The 17473-nt window shown below is 40.9% G+C and overlaps 2 protein-coding genes across 2 annotated transcripts; one reads left to right on the forward strand and one right to left on the reverse strand.

Annotated features, from left to right (window-relative positions):
• On the reverse strand, positions 1 to 5095 carry LOC146553919 (sorting nexin-16). The gene is given in 7 exon segments (XM_085254588.1): positions 1 to 855; positions 962 to 1067; positions 1158 to 1295; positions 1373 to 1441; positions 1547 to 1695; positions 2375 to 2461; positions 5037 to 5095. Coding segments are annotated over 6 exon segments (540 nt in total). The 5' UTR covers positions 5052 to 5095; the 3' UTR covers positions 1 to 855; positions 962 to 985.
• ripk2 (receptor-interacting serine-threonine kinase 2) lies at positions 5089 to 16730 on the forward strand. The gene is made up of 11 exons (XM_085254587.1): positions 5089 to 5718; positions 6530 to 6683; positions 7237 to 7392; positions 8161 to 8312; positions 8862 to 8911; positions 9007 to 9168; positions 9274 to 9359; positions 11856 to 11951; positions 12202 to 12298; positions 12460 to 12663; positions 14019 to 16730. The coding sequence occupies exons 1-11, from the start codon at positions 5525 to 5527 to the stop codon at positions 14396 to 14398; spliced, it is 1731 nt and encodes a 576-aa protein (XP_085110713.1). The 5' UTR covers positions 5089 to 5524; the 3' UTR covers positions 14399 to 16730.
• The last annotated feature ends 743 nt before the right edge of the window (positions 16731 to 17473 follow it).

Below are 17473 nucleotides of genomic sequence, written 5' to 3' on the forward strand. Positions count from 1 at the left end.
GATTGTTTTTTTATACAACCCACTCACATCCAGTCGAATGTTTTCATTGTACAAATCTAATAATTAAGCACCAACCTGCTCACAGCGGCAGCATAAAAGTAGCCTTCATGACCTCGGATAAGCCACACATATCTGGTTTATTCAGCGACTCAAACAGAATGAGTGAAAGGAAACAACATGGCCATTCAGTGTGATAACGGGGGCACATGAATGAGGCTTTACTTGGATGGATGTGGAGCTCTCTCTCTCACACACACACACATTCACACAGGCTTCCTTCATTGATTGCGAGCTGTTATTCACTACTGAAGAGGAAAACATCTCTCCCCTGCTTTTGTGCTTCTCTGCACTTAAATCTTACAGAGATTTCCCCGTGCGAGATAAGAACAGAACATCAAGTTCCCAGTGTCCCTCTCACTCAGATCTTTGCTGTCTCAAACTGTTATTGTGTTACAGTGCCCCCTTGTGGTCGTTCTGTTTTTTCAAATTTCCTATGCTTCAAAAAGAGCTTGTGTTCACTAAAATTCAAGATCAATGAAACATTGTCATCGATATGAATTGAATACATTACTTTGAAATAAAAAAATAAATAGGGATTTTTTTCCCCCTCATTAGGCAGCATAATATGCTGTAAATACACATTATGGGACTTCTATGTGCTTGGTATTTTGAGGTAGTACTCTTAGTGACACCCTGAAAAGAATCAAATAAACATATGCATGGCAGGGGTTGGATTAAACTGCATCTGATGATTGTTTCGGCACTGCGGTGGTCACATCATAGACTTTCTTGTGCACTTGGGTTTAAGAGGAACCAGCAGGATGTCTGATGACCACTTGCACATGTTACTGTCACCTAGAGAAGAAGATACAGAAAACATTATTGATCATTAACACCGACATTTAAAAAAAACAGTGTTAGGTGACTGAGATTAGATTTGTTGGTTCGATATGTTATTTACAGTTTGTTTCTTTGTCCATGTCAGTCACTGCATGTCCTCTGTGTCACTGTCTGTGGGGGTGGTGATTGTTGAAGCTTCAGAGCTCTCAGCAGAAAGTGACGGGGATCTGTGTGAGACGGGGGAAATGAACAGTTTCAGCACAGCATGCAGCTCCTGCTTTACTGTGTTTCCAGCTGTGCAACAGAAACATAATTACTTGGCTTCTTTTAGCAGCAGGTTGAGACAGTTCTCTCTCTCCTCCAAAGTCTTCTTCAGCCTGTCAGCTTCTCTCTGCTTGTCCGCGAGTTCGCTCTGAAGACGAAGGTGAGTTTCCTCGAGACTCTCACAAAAGGCCAGAGGGTGTTTGAGATACACAACGTTCCTTACATTCAACCCCTGAGACAATATCTTTGAGAGCAACGTGTCCTCACCCTGCTTTCCTCCAGGCTGTCAAACGGACTCGGTGCTTCAACCAAACACAGAAAGCGTCTTGCAGCTTCACTGGGGAACCAAAGGGGTTTATGTACAGGTCAAAATTAAACACGATTCAGGTCACCCACTAGAGTAGTACTGAAAAAAAGTCACAACACATGCACACACACACACCTTCTGAGGACTTCTTTGTGTAACACTAGGTTCTCCAAAAAGGTCTGCAGTCCAGCTTTCCTCCCTTCTAGAAACTCCTCGTCATAGCTGTTTTTGAGTCAGCGCTTAGGAGGCAGGGCTGGATGAAAGCTGGGGAAAAGCTCTTGAAGCTGCGTCAAGGCGACGAGCAAAAAGGGCAAAAACGGGAAACCAGAATCACTATGGCAACAATATTACATCAATGAGAGCCGAAAGCGTCGCTGAATCACGGTGCCGCAAATGAAAAAAACAGTTGCAGCAAGGTCTGCATGTGTATCGGACAAATGCATGAGGTAAAATGTCACTTTATAGGTTTTTCATTAGTCTGACTAATTTACTTTATGGGGGTGAGTTTGATAGCTTCACAGTATCACTCCACCTACAACATACACCTGTAGGGGGAGTGCTGGTTCTATCCCTGTCATTAAATATACTGGCTGTGAGCTGAACAGTCGCTGTGTTGTCCTTAATTCAAGTTATATTCTCCCCGATTCAAGGGTGCAACATGTGTGCCCAGCAAAGAGAGCGTACTGAACAAATCAGGCAGCAGATTGTTGCAGCCCTCAAACCAATCCACATGCACATCCACATGCAGCTAAACCATCCTTTTACTGCATGTGGAAAAATGTTGTTGGTTAAGACAGGCCGAGCAAAGTAATAGTCACTGATACTCAAGTGCTGAAGCATTTGCCATATATAATCTACCCCCTCCAGCCTCTCCGGGCTCCTCACGGCACGTCATTTCACCACCATGAATGTATAGGCTGCTTTACTAATATGTAGCTGCTGAGGTGCACGATATCTTCTCACCTTGTCACTGAGCCTGCAGAAGTCCGTGTATCTTCTGAAGATCACCCAGCTGTCTCCCTGACTCCCCGCCACCAGGATTTTATAAACCTACAGAACACAGACGACTATATGACAAATAACAGACACACGTATTGGTTTGCACTGAGTGCCTTGGCAAGTTGACACTGTACGCGTGTATTTCAGGTGCACATAAGAGCAAGAGCAGCAGGATAGTACAACATGTATAAGGAACATTGTAAATGCATCCTTTAAAAACAGCTGTAATGTCAATAAGATGATCTGTAATAAAGCATTTATAACACATTAAGAAAGTCTGGGTGGCGTATTTCACCCCTCTTCTCACAACAAACTGTAAACTGCAATATTATTCCTGTCACCGTTGTTCAGGTTTTCTCAGAGTGAGTGGATTGGTCTTGCTGTCTGGGTGTACGTCAGCATAGAACTGAATGAGATGTCATTACAAGCAATGCTGCTCAGGCAGCCGCATGCATATTATAAAATTAAACCTGAATCATTGATGACAAGTTCTTTATTTAGAAAGCCAACAGCTGCTCTCTCTTACTAGTTGTTTTATTTCTTCAGTTCCTTGATGACGACTTTCATCCGTGGTGCTAAGACAAAACCACGTCAGTCCAGTGTGGAATTCCCAAAGGTAGAGCGCCAACACAAAACTCCGGTAGCTGACAAATCTCGAATGAACCAATTTATTCTAACAGACATGCTGAAACAATCAGAGGATTGTTTTATTGTTTTATTTCCTGTTCCAGCCCTTTCTTTCTCTTTTGCTAGACAAATTTTAAAATGATACGAGTTCCTCTGGTTCCACAGTGTAACGGTTTGCACATCTGCCTAATCTGACTGATCCTGAAAGGAGATGCAAAACCCAAATCCGATAAAAAGAAATGTTCCAAACACGTGGCGTGGCCTGCTTTGGTGTTCCTTTGTGAAGGCAGCGTGTTCAACTCACACCCTCAGCATCAGCAATTACAACTTTTGTAATTCACTCATTTTTTGCCCACACAGCTAAATCCTTTCCAAAAAAACAAATATTGTTTGAAATTTAGCCAACAGTGATGTTATTTATAAAGGTAAAAATCCAACAAGCTTTTATTGCAGGCTTTTAAGGTCCTGCCCTTGTTAATGCAGTTTGCACAGTTTGTTCTTGGCTCTCTTGACTTGAACATGCGACTTTTACTTGTTTTATTATGCAGCTAACACACACACACATATAATATATATATGTGTGTAAGAATGTGCTTACTTAAAAATACATGATTGCACAATTTTGGAAACCCCTAAATCTGAGATCCTTTTTTTCTTTGGTTTTTCTTTTTTTTGTTTGGGTTTTTTTACATCAGGCCTGTTGTCTGCAGGAAAAGAAGAGCCCTCCCTTTAAATTCCTACTGTGAACTTTGTCCTCTCCTCCATATATATATATATATATATATATATATATATATATATATATATATATATATATATATATATATATATATATATATTGGGTGAATGTGCAGTAGTAGCAGCAAGCAGGTGAATTCTGTACATTAATAAGAATAGACATCTGACTATTTTACAGGATAGACAATATAAACATATTTAAAATTAAAGGAATTTGAAATGTACATTGTTCCAACAAGGCCTGCTCACGCTGACCCAGTCCACTGGAAAAGGTACTGGAGTAAATGGAATAGCTATCCGTGGTGGTCTTAGTGACGTACTGTGAACAAGGACACATGGTGAATTAGAATAAACACAGGGGGAACCACATGTACATGCACAGAGAGCATGGTAGTGTACTTACAGCGGATCAGTGCAAACACTTCCAGTGAGTCAGAGCGGGTGAAGGAACTACAGCACAGGGTTTTATAGAATCAAGCTTTGTTTCCCACCTGATCTGTGTAGGGATTGTCTCACTCCATACTCTTGCTGGCTCATCAAAAACACAGGGCAGTTTGTGTGACATTCACGTAAGCAGTATCATAGTACCTGATTTGTTGAAAGTCTGTTCTCGGTTTCAGATTACAGAGGGACACAGAGTCATGTGCTTTATGGTGTGTCTCATCCAACAGCACAAAAAGGGCGCATCCTGTTTCAGTAAATCCTAACAACGCACTTGTAAAAGGTCAAATTTATTACAAAAAATACCTATAATTTCAATAAATTAACACTAACTGTGACTTACCAAAAGGCCCAATTATCACGTAAACTCAAATTTGGAGCGATCAAATTATAAACACATAAAAAAATCAATAATAATAATAAATTTATTGAGACATCATGCATTTAACTGTCTTATTTGAAGAGTTTGTATAAGATCCTATCAGGATGTCTAAACTAAACTAGGATGTCTAAACCGAAGTTCTCTCAACTAAAACTAAAACCTATACTGCTACTGAAAAGAGAAAGTGCTACTTATGATCACATGAGACGAACATCGTATTTTGACATGTCTTTATAGCGTCGACACATCTGTAGGAAAGCCCCTGTTTTTTGGTGGGGGGATTCCCGCTGCTAAAAATCCCAATATTACCAATTGGGTTCATGCCGCAGGAGGAGGAGCTTTGTATCAGCGAAACTGAAACTAAAGTTGAGGTAAAGGCTCATTTATGATTTATGGTATTTTAACAGCGTGCCTCCTCAGTGTTTTTCCTAGACTTACCTCGCTGTTATCCATATTTGTACTGGGATTCTGAATGCGCTCAGAGGGCTGCTTGGAAAACGGGGTCAACTGTCTGAAGTTCTCCAAACCTACCCTCGTGAACGCATCTCGTAAAAGCCGGAAGCGTGTCGTCATTAGCAACAACAAACGCACCTGCTTAAATGAGCGCGGAGCTCAGCTGCGCTCTTCTTGTTGTTGTTTCGCTTTGGGTCCTGCGCACATTTAACTGTAGTCGCTGGGTGAAGGACAGCTGTCGCCGGTCAGCGGGTTCGCTGTTTATCGGCTGCTCTGTTTTGTCTGCTCGCCTCCTCCTCTGCAACATTAATGGTAGCTTAGCCTGCTAGCAGCCGGCTACGTTGTGGAATGCATGTGAATGGGAGCGCAGTTCCTCTTTGCGTTTATACCAAAAGAGGTAGTTCTGCCTTTATTGGCCAACCCCGTGAGAGATAAATCCTGAGAGACTTCGCGTAAGGGATTCAGAAACTGCTATGGAGCCAACTGCGGGCTGTTTGGATATCGGCAGCCTGACCAGCACCTTGCCGGTGATCCCCCAGAATAAACTGACGGACCTGTACTATCTGAGCGGAGGGGGCTTCGGCACCGTGTTCAAGGGGAAGCACTCCGACTGGAGGACCACTGTGGCCGTCAAGTGCCTGAAGCTCGACTCTCCAGTTATAGAAAGGTACTCAACACCGATCAGGCAACTTCGCGTAACAAGGTCTAGGTCACGGAGACACATTTCAGCCATTTATCGATGAATTGCACTACTACAGAAAAACTTTGTGCTGTTTCAGGATGATGCAGTAAAGTCTGCCTGTACTTACTCCACAGTAACAGCTGCAGCACTTGACCTAATTTGAGTCAAATGTGAGGCCTTCTTGTACATTTCAATGAAATGTGTTCAGAGTGCTCGAGCAGGTTTTTCATTCCTCTGGCAGGAAAAAGGCGAAAGAGTCTCTGTGGCTTACGTGTCCAGTGACTTCCAGCTGGAGGGCTAGTTTGCTCAGACTGACACAAATCTGAACTGCACAATATAAATATATATATAATTATATATATATATTTTAAATCCTACACTCATTCTTTATTTCTGGAAGCATGCAAATATACCACTCTGTTATAAAATTAAGTCCACCTTTTAATGTGAAATTCTTAAGCTTGTTTCACAAAACTGTTCACAACAACAGTGAACCAGGCCAACTGGATTTCAGTCAAATGTCCAGACATCATGACTCAGTTTGGTATTTATTGGTCACCTAGTAATGGGTCATTCTAAACATCTCTGCACAAATTCACAAGTGAGAAAATCTCAGATTTCTGCGTGTAACATTTTTACTCCTGTGTAATCAAGAGTTTCAGCAAGATTGTATACGGCATTTTTGGTCTGTGTTTCTAGAAGGATTTTATCTTAAATATTCATTTACCTCACTATCACAAGTGCTGTCAGTGCTGTTTTGTTTTTGTTATTTATTCTGTGTCTGGCTGTGTTTCAGAGAGAGGAACTGCCTGCTGAAGGAGGCCGAGGTACTCCACAAAGCCAGGTTCAACTACATCATCCAGATCTTTGGTGTCTGCAATGAGCCTCGTATCTTCTGCATAGTCACGGAGTTCATGAGCAATGGATCTCTGGACCGGTTACTCCATGAGGTAGCTCATCAAGTTCACTTCCTATCACTAGGAACTCTTCTAGTCTGAGCAATGCACCCTTAAATAATCCATTTAGATTGCCACTGAGTGGCACCAGTTTTCTCTGGTTTAGATTGTTAGCTGTGAGAGTTGCCCAGACTACACACTGGAAAAAAATGAAGGTTTTATAGTTGTTGCATTTGGATTTTTGTTGCCAAAAGAGGTCAGCTGATGGAGTTGCATTGGTCTGTTGTTTTTCTCTCTTGTGCATCACTCATCATGTGAGTGTATGACTCTTTTTCCTTTCAGCGGGACTATAAACAAAAGCGAAAGCTCGAAGTAATTAGTATCTGATGAAACATAAAAGAAAGTAGGGAAAGAGAAGCCGAGCACTGAGGGAAGCAGACAGCTATCCACAAGGGAAATTCCCACTGGGCTGAGTGTAGTAATTTTTTCAGTCTTTATTTCAAGCTCTTGCATTGTTTTGTACTTTCACTGTAGTAAAACCCACATTTCCCTCTTTTATTTACATTTATGATATCTTTAGCCCATCTTTGTAATCTCTGCCTTACAGAAGGACGTGTACCCTGTTCTTGCCTGGCCTTTGCGTTTGAGGATTCTGTATGAGATCGCCCTTGGGGTTAACTTCCTTCACAACATGAACCCACCCCTCGTACATCACGACCTAAAGACCCAAAACATTCTGCTGGATGGTGAATTTCATGTTAAGGTATGCGATAAGTATGAGGTGCGTGCAGAACAGGAAAATCTATGACATCACCTTCAACCGTGTCAGTGTGTTTGTTGGAGCTGTAACAAAAGGTTACAGCTGCTTAGGTGGTTACAGTTATAGTCACATGTATTGTGTACGTTACCAGACTAACTTAGACATAGTGGATAAGCTGCACATACCCTATGTACTGCTTATCTGCTACTCTTTATGAAACATACAATTTTTATTAGCATAAAAAGTATAAACTATATTTTTCAGGTTGTTCAGACTGATTTCTTTTTCTTTCATGGCCTAATTAAAGTGAATATATTATACTCATATCAACTCCATATTTAAGCTTTTGGACTGTAAAACAAACTCCTCTCCTTTAAACTTTCTTCTGATTGGCTGCCCCTCACAAACAGAAGGTTCAAACAGCAGGTGGGTGGTGCTAGTCTGCTGACACTCAGCGCTGTGTGCCTAAGATGAGCACATAAAGATAATACAGTATCAGTAAGAGGGGATAGAGATAACAGTAGAAGAGAAAAAACCTCCCTGAAACTGACTATTTAGGGCAGTTTCAGTATCCACCATTGTAACAGGAAATAAGAAAGGCATAATAACTTCCCCTTAAAGATCCGTTATTATACAAAAGGCTGTCCTCCCGCTGCAGTTATCAACCTTATTTGACTTTTTGTCACGAATTAATTTAAGACTCGTAAAATGTAAAACTGGCTTTGTATAACTTTGTCTGTCTGCGGTTGCTAACTTTCTGCTTCTCTCCAGATTGCAGACTTTGGCCTATCGAAGTGGCGACAGCTGTCAGTGAGTAGAGGCTCGGGGTCCAAGCCAGCTGAGGGTACAGTGATCTACATGCCCCCTGAGGAGTACGAACCATCCAAGAGCCGCCGGGCCGACGTGAAGCACGATATGTACAGGTAAGACACCAGAACCCAGTAACTATTATGTAGAAGTCAGTCTCAAAATGTACATCCTTCCCTGAAGATTTAGCAGAAAAAGTCTCTATGACTTATCTGTGTTACTATAAACTCTGATAACTTCCGTGTTTGTTGAGCACAATAAGCAGTTAAGGGAAATGAGGCTTTCCTTCCTGTAAAGATGAAACGGAGTTCCTGCCTCAGCTTGCATTGCTTGCATACCACTGCAGGGCCCAGTGTCAAAGGCTAAATCAGTCGTGCCAGACAAAAAAATCAGACCTAACTGTTGAGATCCACGAGTCTGTCAGAAAAGGAATTCAGATTATTTTTCTGCTTTGATAAGAGAGCTCTACTTTCCGCTGATGCAGTCTTTGTAAATTTTGCGCAAGAGGTTACGCTCGCTGCAACGGATCAATCAGTCATGGCTTTGAGAGTCATCCCTGAAGCTGGCTTGTGGTAGAGTCCCTCAACTATAAGGGGAAATGCCAATATCTGGCAACTTAGTAACTCTTCCCTTAACTGTTTTCCTCTTTGATAATTGGATTCTAGCTATGCCATCATCATGTGGGAGGTGCTGTCCAGGCAGATCCCGTTTAAAGGTAACTGCTCGTTTTGGGGTTTGTTTTTTTTCACATCATACTTTGTTCCTACTTGACCCTTTTTGAGTCACTAATATGTGTGTGTTTATGTTCAGAGGTGACCAATGGCATTCAGATCATGTTCAGCGTGCTGCGTGGTCTGCGTCCTGACACCAGCCTGGAGAGCCTGTCCGCAGACATCCCCAGCAGAGAAACGCTCATCAATCTTATGACAGCCGGCTGGAACGCTAATCCAGATGAACGGCCTTCCTTCCAAAGTATGCTCATACAAATGACTAAAGTGCGCACTGCTAATGGGACGGTAGTTCTGCGTTACGTCTTTGGCAGGATTTAGCAGTGTGATGCGTTTCCTACCATTTCAGATTGTTTGATAGAGCTGGAGCCTATGGTGAGGGTGTTTGACGAAATAGAGTTCCTGGAAGCTGTGCTGCAGATCAAAAAGAAAAAGGTCAGTTTTTATATTTCTTCTTTATGTACCTGTAGGGAAATCTGTGTAGCACTTTTTTTTTTCTTTTGAAAACTACTTTTGATTTATTTCAAAATTAAATTTGCATTTCCTCTGATCCACAAAGAGTGTATTGTGGGATGGTATCGTGTGTCTGTCTGTCAGCATGCGCTCAGGTGTGTCAGCTTACAGTAAGAGAAATCTGGTGAAACTAGTTTGAGACAGACTGTGGCTCAGAGTATGACTTTAGTTTCATGATGATGTCTCACAGCCATGCATATGAAAAATAAATGCACAGGCTTTGATGCAGCTATAGCTACAGTGGCGTGCGTGTGCCTGTGCGTGTGTGTGTGTGAACTGTTAATGGCCAGATTTTTACAGCTAGTGCATCACCTAAAGTGTCATAAAATCTTTCCTTTCCTTAGTAATTGCACAGGGGTTCCCTGAATTGGCAGTTTATCACAGGTCTACTGGATCAGCTTGTCACCTTTTCAAATTGATTAGAAGGAAAATGATAAAGGAAAAAAAGATAAATGTGATCTAGAAAAAAAAAAACAGGAAACCAATAAACAGCGGCGAAATGCAGCAGGGGCCTCTGACAGACTCAGTCTGGGGACATTGTGGCTCATAGTTGGGGAATTACTCATTTAATTAGTTCATTATTTTATTTTGTTTACTATGCAAACGGCAAAACAGGGAGATGTGTTGATAAATTGAAAGCTGCCACTAATTTGTGCACATCAAGCTATGATCCTGTAATTACCAGTATCTTCGACGAGGTACTGAACCACTTGCATATAACACCCCCATACCAGCATAGTTTTGCTGACGTTAATGGTAGGGTGGGTTTGGAGCTCTGCAGTTACTGAGCAGAGCATTGGCAACTTTTCCACACTCTGCAGCTCACTCTGTAGTTTTGTAGTTCACTTCAGTTCTGAGTTCCTAAATACGTCCACCTTACAGTAATACCACGTATAGCAGTTAATATCAGTTGTGGAATAGATGGGAAAGGGGAAAGAACTATCAAACTGACTTGTTACAATGGTGGGATCCTATTACAGCAACATGCTCAAATTCAATGAGCTCTTTAAAATTACCCATTCTTTCGCAAATGTTTGTAAAGGCAGAACACATGGCTTGGTGCTTGATTTCATACACCTGTGGTAATGGGACAGAAAACATCTGAATTGAAGGATTAAGAGGTATGGCCTCCAGCTGGCTGGAAGTTAGCTAACAACTGGACACCCGTGCCCCCGATTTACAGTTTTGTCCAAAGTAGTTAAGTGTTCAAAAACCCAAAATGGTAAAGGAAGAAAAAAGGCAGTCTACCTGAAATGTCAGACTAAAGGATTCAAAGTAAAAACCAATTGGTGATGCCATCTTTTATATACAGTTTTTGTTTGGTGATCATTAAAAGAACTCTTCTTCAAAAGACTGTCACAGGTTAGTGTTTTTGCTTAGCAGACATAGATGGTTAATTATTAACATTAGATACATTTTTTTATTTATAGTTGGCTGTGTATGGACACACACATTTACGCAAGTATAAATGTTGAATGTGCAATTTGGGGCAGTTTAAATTGCACTGTGACTCAGTGAGAGAGATTAAAAACTGACATCATAATTTCCCTTCAGCATATCCTTCCTCTTTATATTCTCAGTGTATATGTGACTTTGCAGTCACATGTCTGTTTCTAATCCGTACTTTCAACAAGCACAAAATTGAACTACATGCAGTTAAAGGCAGCAGGGAACTAACTGTGCTAAAGAACAATCTATAGTGTTATTATTGTCTGTTAGCTGCAGAGTACTGAAGAAAAAAGTTAACAGCGTGTATTTTTAGTACTCCTTTTTTTCCCTCCTCTAAATATCCTCACTTGCATAAGTCACAGAAGTTATGAAAACATCAGTGACCTTTAGTTTTGTTCAGTGTATTGTTATATATGTTAAACACGTTGGTTATACATTATCTTAGCTGGTAATGTACAAACTTGATTCCAACAAAGTTGTCACTCTTTAAAATGTAAATAAAAAGTAGAATAAAGTCATTTCCAAAACTCCTTTTATTTAAAGAAAATTTGTCATTTTAATAGTTAGATGACAGAAACTCGTCTCTAAAAGTTAGGACATGGTCATGTTTACTACTGTGTAGCATCACATCAGCTACGTTAGCAAAGAGCATCACTAGAATGAATGGGTGGATCAGCAGGTTGATGTATACTGTATATTTGTTTTTTTTATCAACACCAGAACCTGCTGCTTTGTTGGGCAAGTCAATATTTGACTGTGTGGTCAGATACTGCAACATTCTCCTTACACTGTCCGATATAGTTTTATGGGATTTTTTTGTAAATGTAATCCTTTCTTTCAGTGTTAGTGGAATTTTTTTGGTCTCTGTACTTTTTTTTTTTTTTTTAAGCAAGGGATTGACAGTTAAAGTATTTTGAAGTTGACCTTTTTGTTGGTGGTTGTGCCGTATCTCTTTTGCTCCTCACACAGCTGAGGTCACAGTGTTGTTCAGCCCCAGCAGCCTGTCAGAAGGGGAGTGAGGAGGAAACTCCAAGTATGCCAAAGGACAGGCCCAGCCAGTGGACGGTCAGTATCTACTCGTCACCTACACTGAGAATAAAGATGACGTGTGTGAAGCGTGGTTTTTTTTGTTTTGTTTTGTTTTTTTGTTGTTGTTTTTTTAATTTATGCATGTTGTCAGCCGGTAACTGAACCTGAATAATTTACTTGGCTTATAATGAAAACGGTGACATGGAGGGATGCAGTTCAACATGAAGGTGTGTCGTTGTGGTCATGTATGAACATAAATGAAACCTCACCGTTTCCTCTGTCGCAGGAGGGCACTACATCAGGCTCGGGGTCTTGTTCCTCTCAGGACACGGACATATCTCTACCGGGCGCCCTCTCCAGCAGCAATGCTGCATCCGCTAAACGTAATGACACCAACACCTTTACCAAGTATCACCACTGATAATCTTTAAAGGAAGTGGTGTGACTTGATGTCATAGAGTTCAAAAATAATACTTTAGTCTCCGTTTCAGTGTATGCTCTGTTTGGCTGCTGGGCACATCACTTTTCTTGTTCTGTTTTTCAGCTGTAGATTGCCTTCCATCGTCATTCATGCCTCACAGTCTGGAGTCTCCACAGTCATTGAAGGATGTCTATGATAAACTAGGATGTGGGGATAAACTGAACGGCTGGACGAATGATTTAAACATACTCAGCAAGCCTGAACCAATCGCCGAATGTGAGACAAAGCTGGTTAATGTCTCCCTCAAAGCACAGCCTCAGCCTCAAGGTACAAGAAGCTCCATCGTGCATCTGTTGGTGTGTGAATGCGTGGACCTGTGTCCCATTTTTAAGTCTTTATGATAGACGAGTGCATGTGAAAAACAGTGCAGCTCGTGATTCAGTAGGCTGTAAAACTACGTTTGGCAGCAGTAATGATTCTCTGTACCACTTTATCAGTCTCTCACACGCTCTTCTTTACAGCATTACTTCAGTTCACTGAAGTTTGTGGGCTTTCATTTGTGGACAGCTCTTTGACTGGACCATTTTAACAATTTGATATTTTCTTTTTCTCAGCTGTTCTGTGTTTGGGATCATTGTCCTGTTACATGACTCCGTTTCGGCCACACTTTAGCTGTCAGACAAAGGAGTTCATGTTTGATTCAATGACTGCAACCTGCCTGGGTCATGTGGCTGCAAAACAAGCCTAAATTATCGCCCTTCCGCCAGCATGCTTAACATTTGGTATGAGGTGATTGTGCTGATATGCTGTTTGGTTTGCACCACACATGGTGTTGTACGTTATGGCCAAACATCTCCGCTTTGGTCTCATCTGTCCAGAGGACATTATTCCTGAGATTTGATCAGATGCAACTTTGCAAACTTAAACAATACATGTTTTTAGAGACTTTCTCCTGATAAGATCTTCAAACAAGAACTTGTTCAATGTTTTTCTGAGTGTTTGTCATGAACTTTAGCATATAGGCCTGTAGAGTCTGAGACGTAGCTTTTGGGTTTTTCCCAGTATTGCTCATTCTGTCCATCAAGTACATTTGCTGGGATGTCCAGTCCTGGGAAGATTGTGGCATTGTGTTAGCACAGCTGAATGCTCCAGACGAGAAAATTGTCAAAACTTTTGCTTTTTTTTTTTTTTTTTTTGAGGTGCTCACACTTGCTGATGATCAGTTAACCAAGTGAATTAAATTAGTAACACCCAGCTGCCGCTTAGCTTCTTAATTCCTATGGGAGCAGTAGAGATGCACTTTGTTTTTCACAGGACCTGCCTGTTCTAGTTGCACTTTTCTTTTTGTTTTCCTGGACACATGGTACCGATAAGCTATCAACCTCATAATTCATGTTTCTGTGTTTTGCTGGCTCTGTCTAGTACAGGGCATTCAAGCGCACTTCGATCATTTTAGTGTAACTTTTATTTCTTCCTTAAGAAGATACAAATTAGAATCATAGTGATGCTGTTATCGTTCCTTTGTTCTTGACTAGTAGGCCCTGATAGCAAGTTACACTCCTATTCAGCTGATTGGTGTAACGTAACTTTGATTTGTAACACTTTACACTTTTGGTATAAAGAGTATATTTCACCCTTGCAGCAATGTTCAGCAAATAAGGCATAACTTTTTCTTGTTGCAGGTTACTCTCCTCCACCGCGGCACTCTCCTCCTCTGCAAGGTCCCATCTCCCAGTGGATTGCAATCCGGCGTGAGGAAATTGTCTCCCAGATGACGGAGGCTTGTCTGAACCAGAGCTTGGACGCCCTGCTGTCCCACTCCATGCTGATGAAAGAGGATTACGAACTGGTGATCAACCAGCCCACACGCACCGCTAAGGTCCGCCGACTTCTGGACACCTGCGACAAACACAACGAAGACTTCTCCCGCATCGTTGTCCGCAAGCTGCACGACAACAAGCAGATGAGCCTGCAGCCGTACCCGCCTGAAATCAGCTCGCCTATGGTGGCACCAAGCGCACCGTCACTGTCCATGTCCTACAATATCCCCAGGAAGATGTAGCAGCACTCACGGCCAAGACTTCCACATAAAGACTGTGCCAACTTGACACTACAACTAACTCTTTCTTGTTCCGTGTCATCCAGACACTCGCCACGGTTTAGACGGAAGAACAGCTGGTTGAGCAACTAAAGTTACAGGTACAAAAACGTCATGTGTTACTATGGACACATCAACTCAAGATTTAAGGTTTTATTCTGTATGTTTAGAATCAAAAAGACTTTAACTGAAGCAGTGATTATTTTTTTAATGTTACGGATTTGATGTGAATATTTATTTGTAGTCCCTAAGTGGCTATATTGAGTGGTTTTCACTCTTTTTGGTATCTAATGCTTTTTGTCTGAAGACTATTAGATTAATGTTGGCCTGTTTGTGCGATCGTGTATCAGTATTTGCAGAATGCAAACGTCCTCATTTATTTGATGCAACTAAAGACAGGAGGACTGTTAACTGGAAAACCTGCTGTAAAAATAAGGTTTAACTCTTCTAGCAATCTTTATTCAAGTATCATGTATTTATGGGTTCTGGTCATGTTTACGGCCTGAGTGAGCGAGTGTATTGTTGTTCTATTTAAGCACAAGGTCTACAGAAAGTTTGAATAAGTGTTACTTTAAATAAGCGTTCCTGAACTTTAGCAGCTTTGCCAAACTAAGAGGAAAAGTTGGACTGGCAGTGGCAGACTGCATGGAAAGTTTTTACTCTTCCTCTATTTATCGCCAAGCTAAAGAGAGTCACAGGGTCACAAACTAAAGAGGAAGCTGAGAGGGTAATACAACACCCAGAAAGAGGGATGTGGGTATGTGTGTGTGTGTGTCTGCATATAGTGGGTCATTAAAATTGGACCAAGTATGTGCTCTCATTTCTTTCGGTCGGTTCAGTAGCGACCTCACCTCAGAGACTTCAGGCTTATCTGGATCTTTCCAGACTTGACCTATCTTCCACAGACTCTAAGCTGAGATTACAAATAAATGTATTCCAACTGAGCTTCTCTGCAGTAGCATAAGAAAAAAAAATCGAATACATGAAAATCCAACTTTGCTTGTAGCAGATCTTTAGTTTACCTGTTCAGCGTATTTTTCTTGAACGTTGCAACTTTTTTTGCTGTTGCTACGCAGTCTGCTCAAAACAGCAGCAACATGTTTATTAAATCTGTCAGTCACTGACCTGCAAGGCAGAAAACTGTTGCATAAGTATACAATAAGCAAGTACTGGTTTATCTGTTAAACTATACCTTTGTCTGCCACAGGGCTCTTTGTTAGCTCCTTGACATAATAAGCATATATTGTACGTTCTTTCTGCCAGAATATGCTGTAGTTACACAACAGATATTTTCTGTTTTATTAGCATGTGTGCTCCTGCAGTTAACATATATATTCAGTCAATTAGCAAACAAACTGCCTATTTCATTCCCCATTTGGCATCTTTTAATGTGCCAAACATATTTTGTTGTTGTTGTTGTTGTTGTTTAACCCTTCAGTGTCTCAAATAATCAAACATGCAAACCTATTCACAAACTGTCCTACACTGATTCTTAATAACTCCATTGCTTTTGCCTGTCAACACTTTCATCAGTAAGTAATTGTTTTGGTGGGTATGTTATGTGTATGCATGTGAGCTTTTCTTTTTTCTTTTTAAATACACACGGGCCTTGCCGCCCTCAACACTGCCTTCACTTCCTCAAATGGGTGCTTGCAATGACAATATTAAGCCGTGGCTCTGGATTTCAGTACCACCTACAACACATTCATCACAGGACAGTCAGTGTGATTAATTAATGTTTTTTTTCATACACATGTTCTGCATCATTCAGTCCAAAGTGACCACAGTTCAATGAAGACCTGAATCACACAGTGGGGAATGAGTCACAGCACACCAGACTTTGTAAAACACTGTTAGAGCAAATTATGCTCGAATGACAAAATGTCATTTAGATTAGAAAGGCCGAGCAGGGTCGATCTGCTTCCGTATGTTGGACTGGTATTGTTTTTGAAATCTGTGCCTCATATTCTGCTTCTGGTCCCACCTCAAGTTACAGGCAAATGCCTTCTACGTGCATATCAAGCAAAGGTGAGTGAAAATGCTGTAGATTTGATAGTGGTGTGTATATGTTGTAACATATTTTTTTACTGTTTTTCTGTGATGTGTTTATTTGATACTTGTAGAAATACCAACTGAAAAATACGGAGCTAATTTAGAGCCCTTGTATTCAGTAGTGTCAGCCGATTGAGCAGTTCTGTCAGAGGTTTAACATGATGTGTAGCTGTGGTTTCAACTAGGATTTTTTTTATATTGTGTCAAACTCTTCATTAAAATGGCTACACTGTTTTTAATTTAATTTGGTCTAATTTCTGCTTCTTGTTTTTGTAACAGTAATTTTAAAGGAACACTTTGCTCCTTTAATTGAGCTTCACTGAAAAATACACTTATCTGCCACTTTATTATGTACAGGTTGCTAATACTGAGTTGGACCCATTTTTGCCCTAATTCTTGGCAAAATAAATTCAACAAGTTGCTGGAAACATTCCTCTGAGATTTTGGACCATATCGACATGACTGCATCACACAGTTGCTGCAGATTTATCAACTGCATGTCTGTAATATGACTGTGCATTTGTGAAATAAACGCGTTGACATGACACATTATCCTGAAGGGTACACAGTGGTCATAATGATATGGACATGGTCAACAATAATACTCTGGTAGTCTGAGGTGATCAGCTGGTGCTAAGTGAAGTGTGCCAAGAACCACACTCTTACACCACTACAGTCATCTATACAGGGCAGGATATGCCAATACCTTTGTTTATGCCAAAGTGTCACTTAAATCACCTTTCCTATGATGTTTGGTTGAACTTGAGCAGCTTTCTTCGACTACATTAACATGCCTAAATGCATAGAGTTGCTACTATGTGTTTGGCTACCAATAACTAGATATTTGAGTTTACAAGCAGTTCAACTGGTGTACATGCCTATTAAGTGCACATGAAAGATGTATGAAGCCACATTGACATCACCTACTGGTTTGTGAATTTTTGGAGCTAGAAGGTACTTGGATTATTTAGCTAGCGCTAGATAGCT

Source organism: Mchenga conophoros, linkage group LG18 (genome assembly GCF_057382185.1).
Source record: "Mchenga conophoros isolate Kocher_MC1m ecotype Shallow Benthic linkage group LG18, M_conophoros_male_GT1.1, whole genome shotgun sequence".
Lineage (NCBI taxonomy): Eukaryota > Metazoa > Chordata > Actinopteri > Cichliformes > Cichlidae > Mchenga > Mchenga conophoros.

Excerpts from the sequence above, each read along its gene's own strand:
- ripk2 (XM_085254587.1), top strand. The coding sequence starts at position 5,525 with ATGGAGCCAACTGCGGGCTGTTTGGATATCGGCAGCCTGACCAGCACC. Across the intron at positions 9,360-11,855 it reads TGCAGATCAAAAAGAAAAAG|CTGAGGTCACAGTGTTGTTC; the intron begins GTCAGTTTTTAT and ends CTCCTCACACAG. Across the intron at positions 12,299-12,459 it reads CAATGCTGCATCCGCTAAAC|CTGTAGATTGCCTTCCATCG; the intron begins GTAATGACACCA and ends TCTGTTTTTCAG.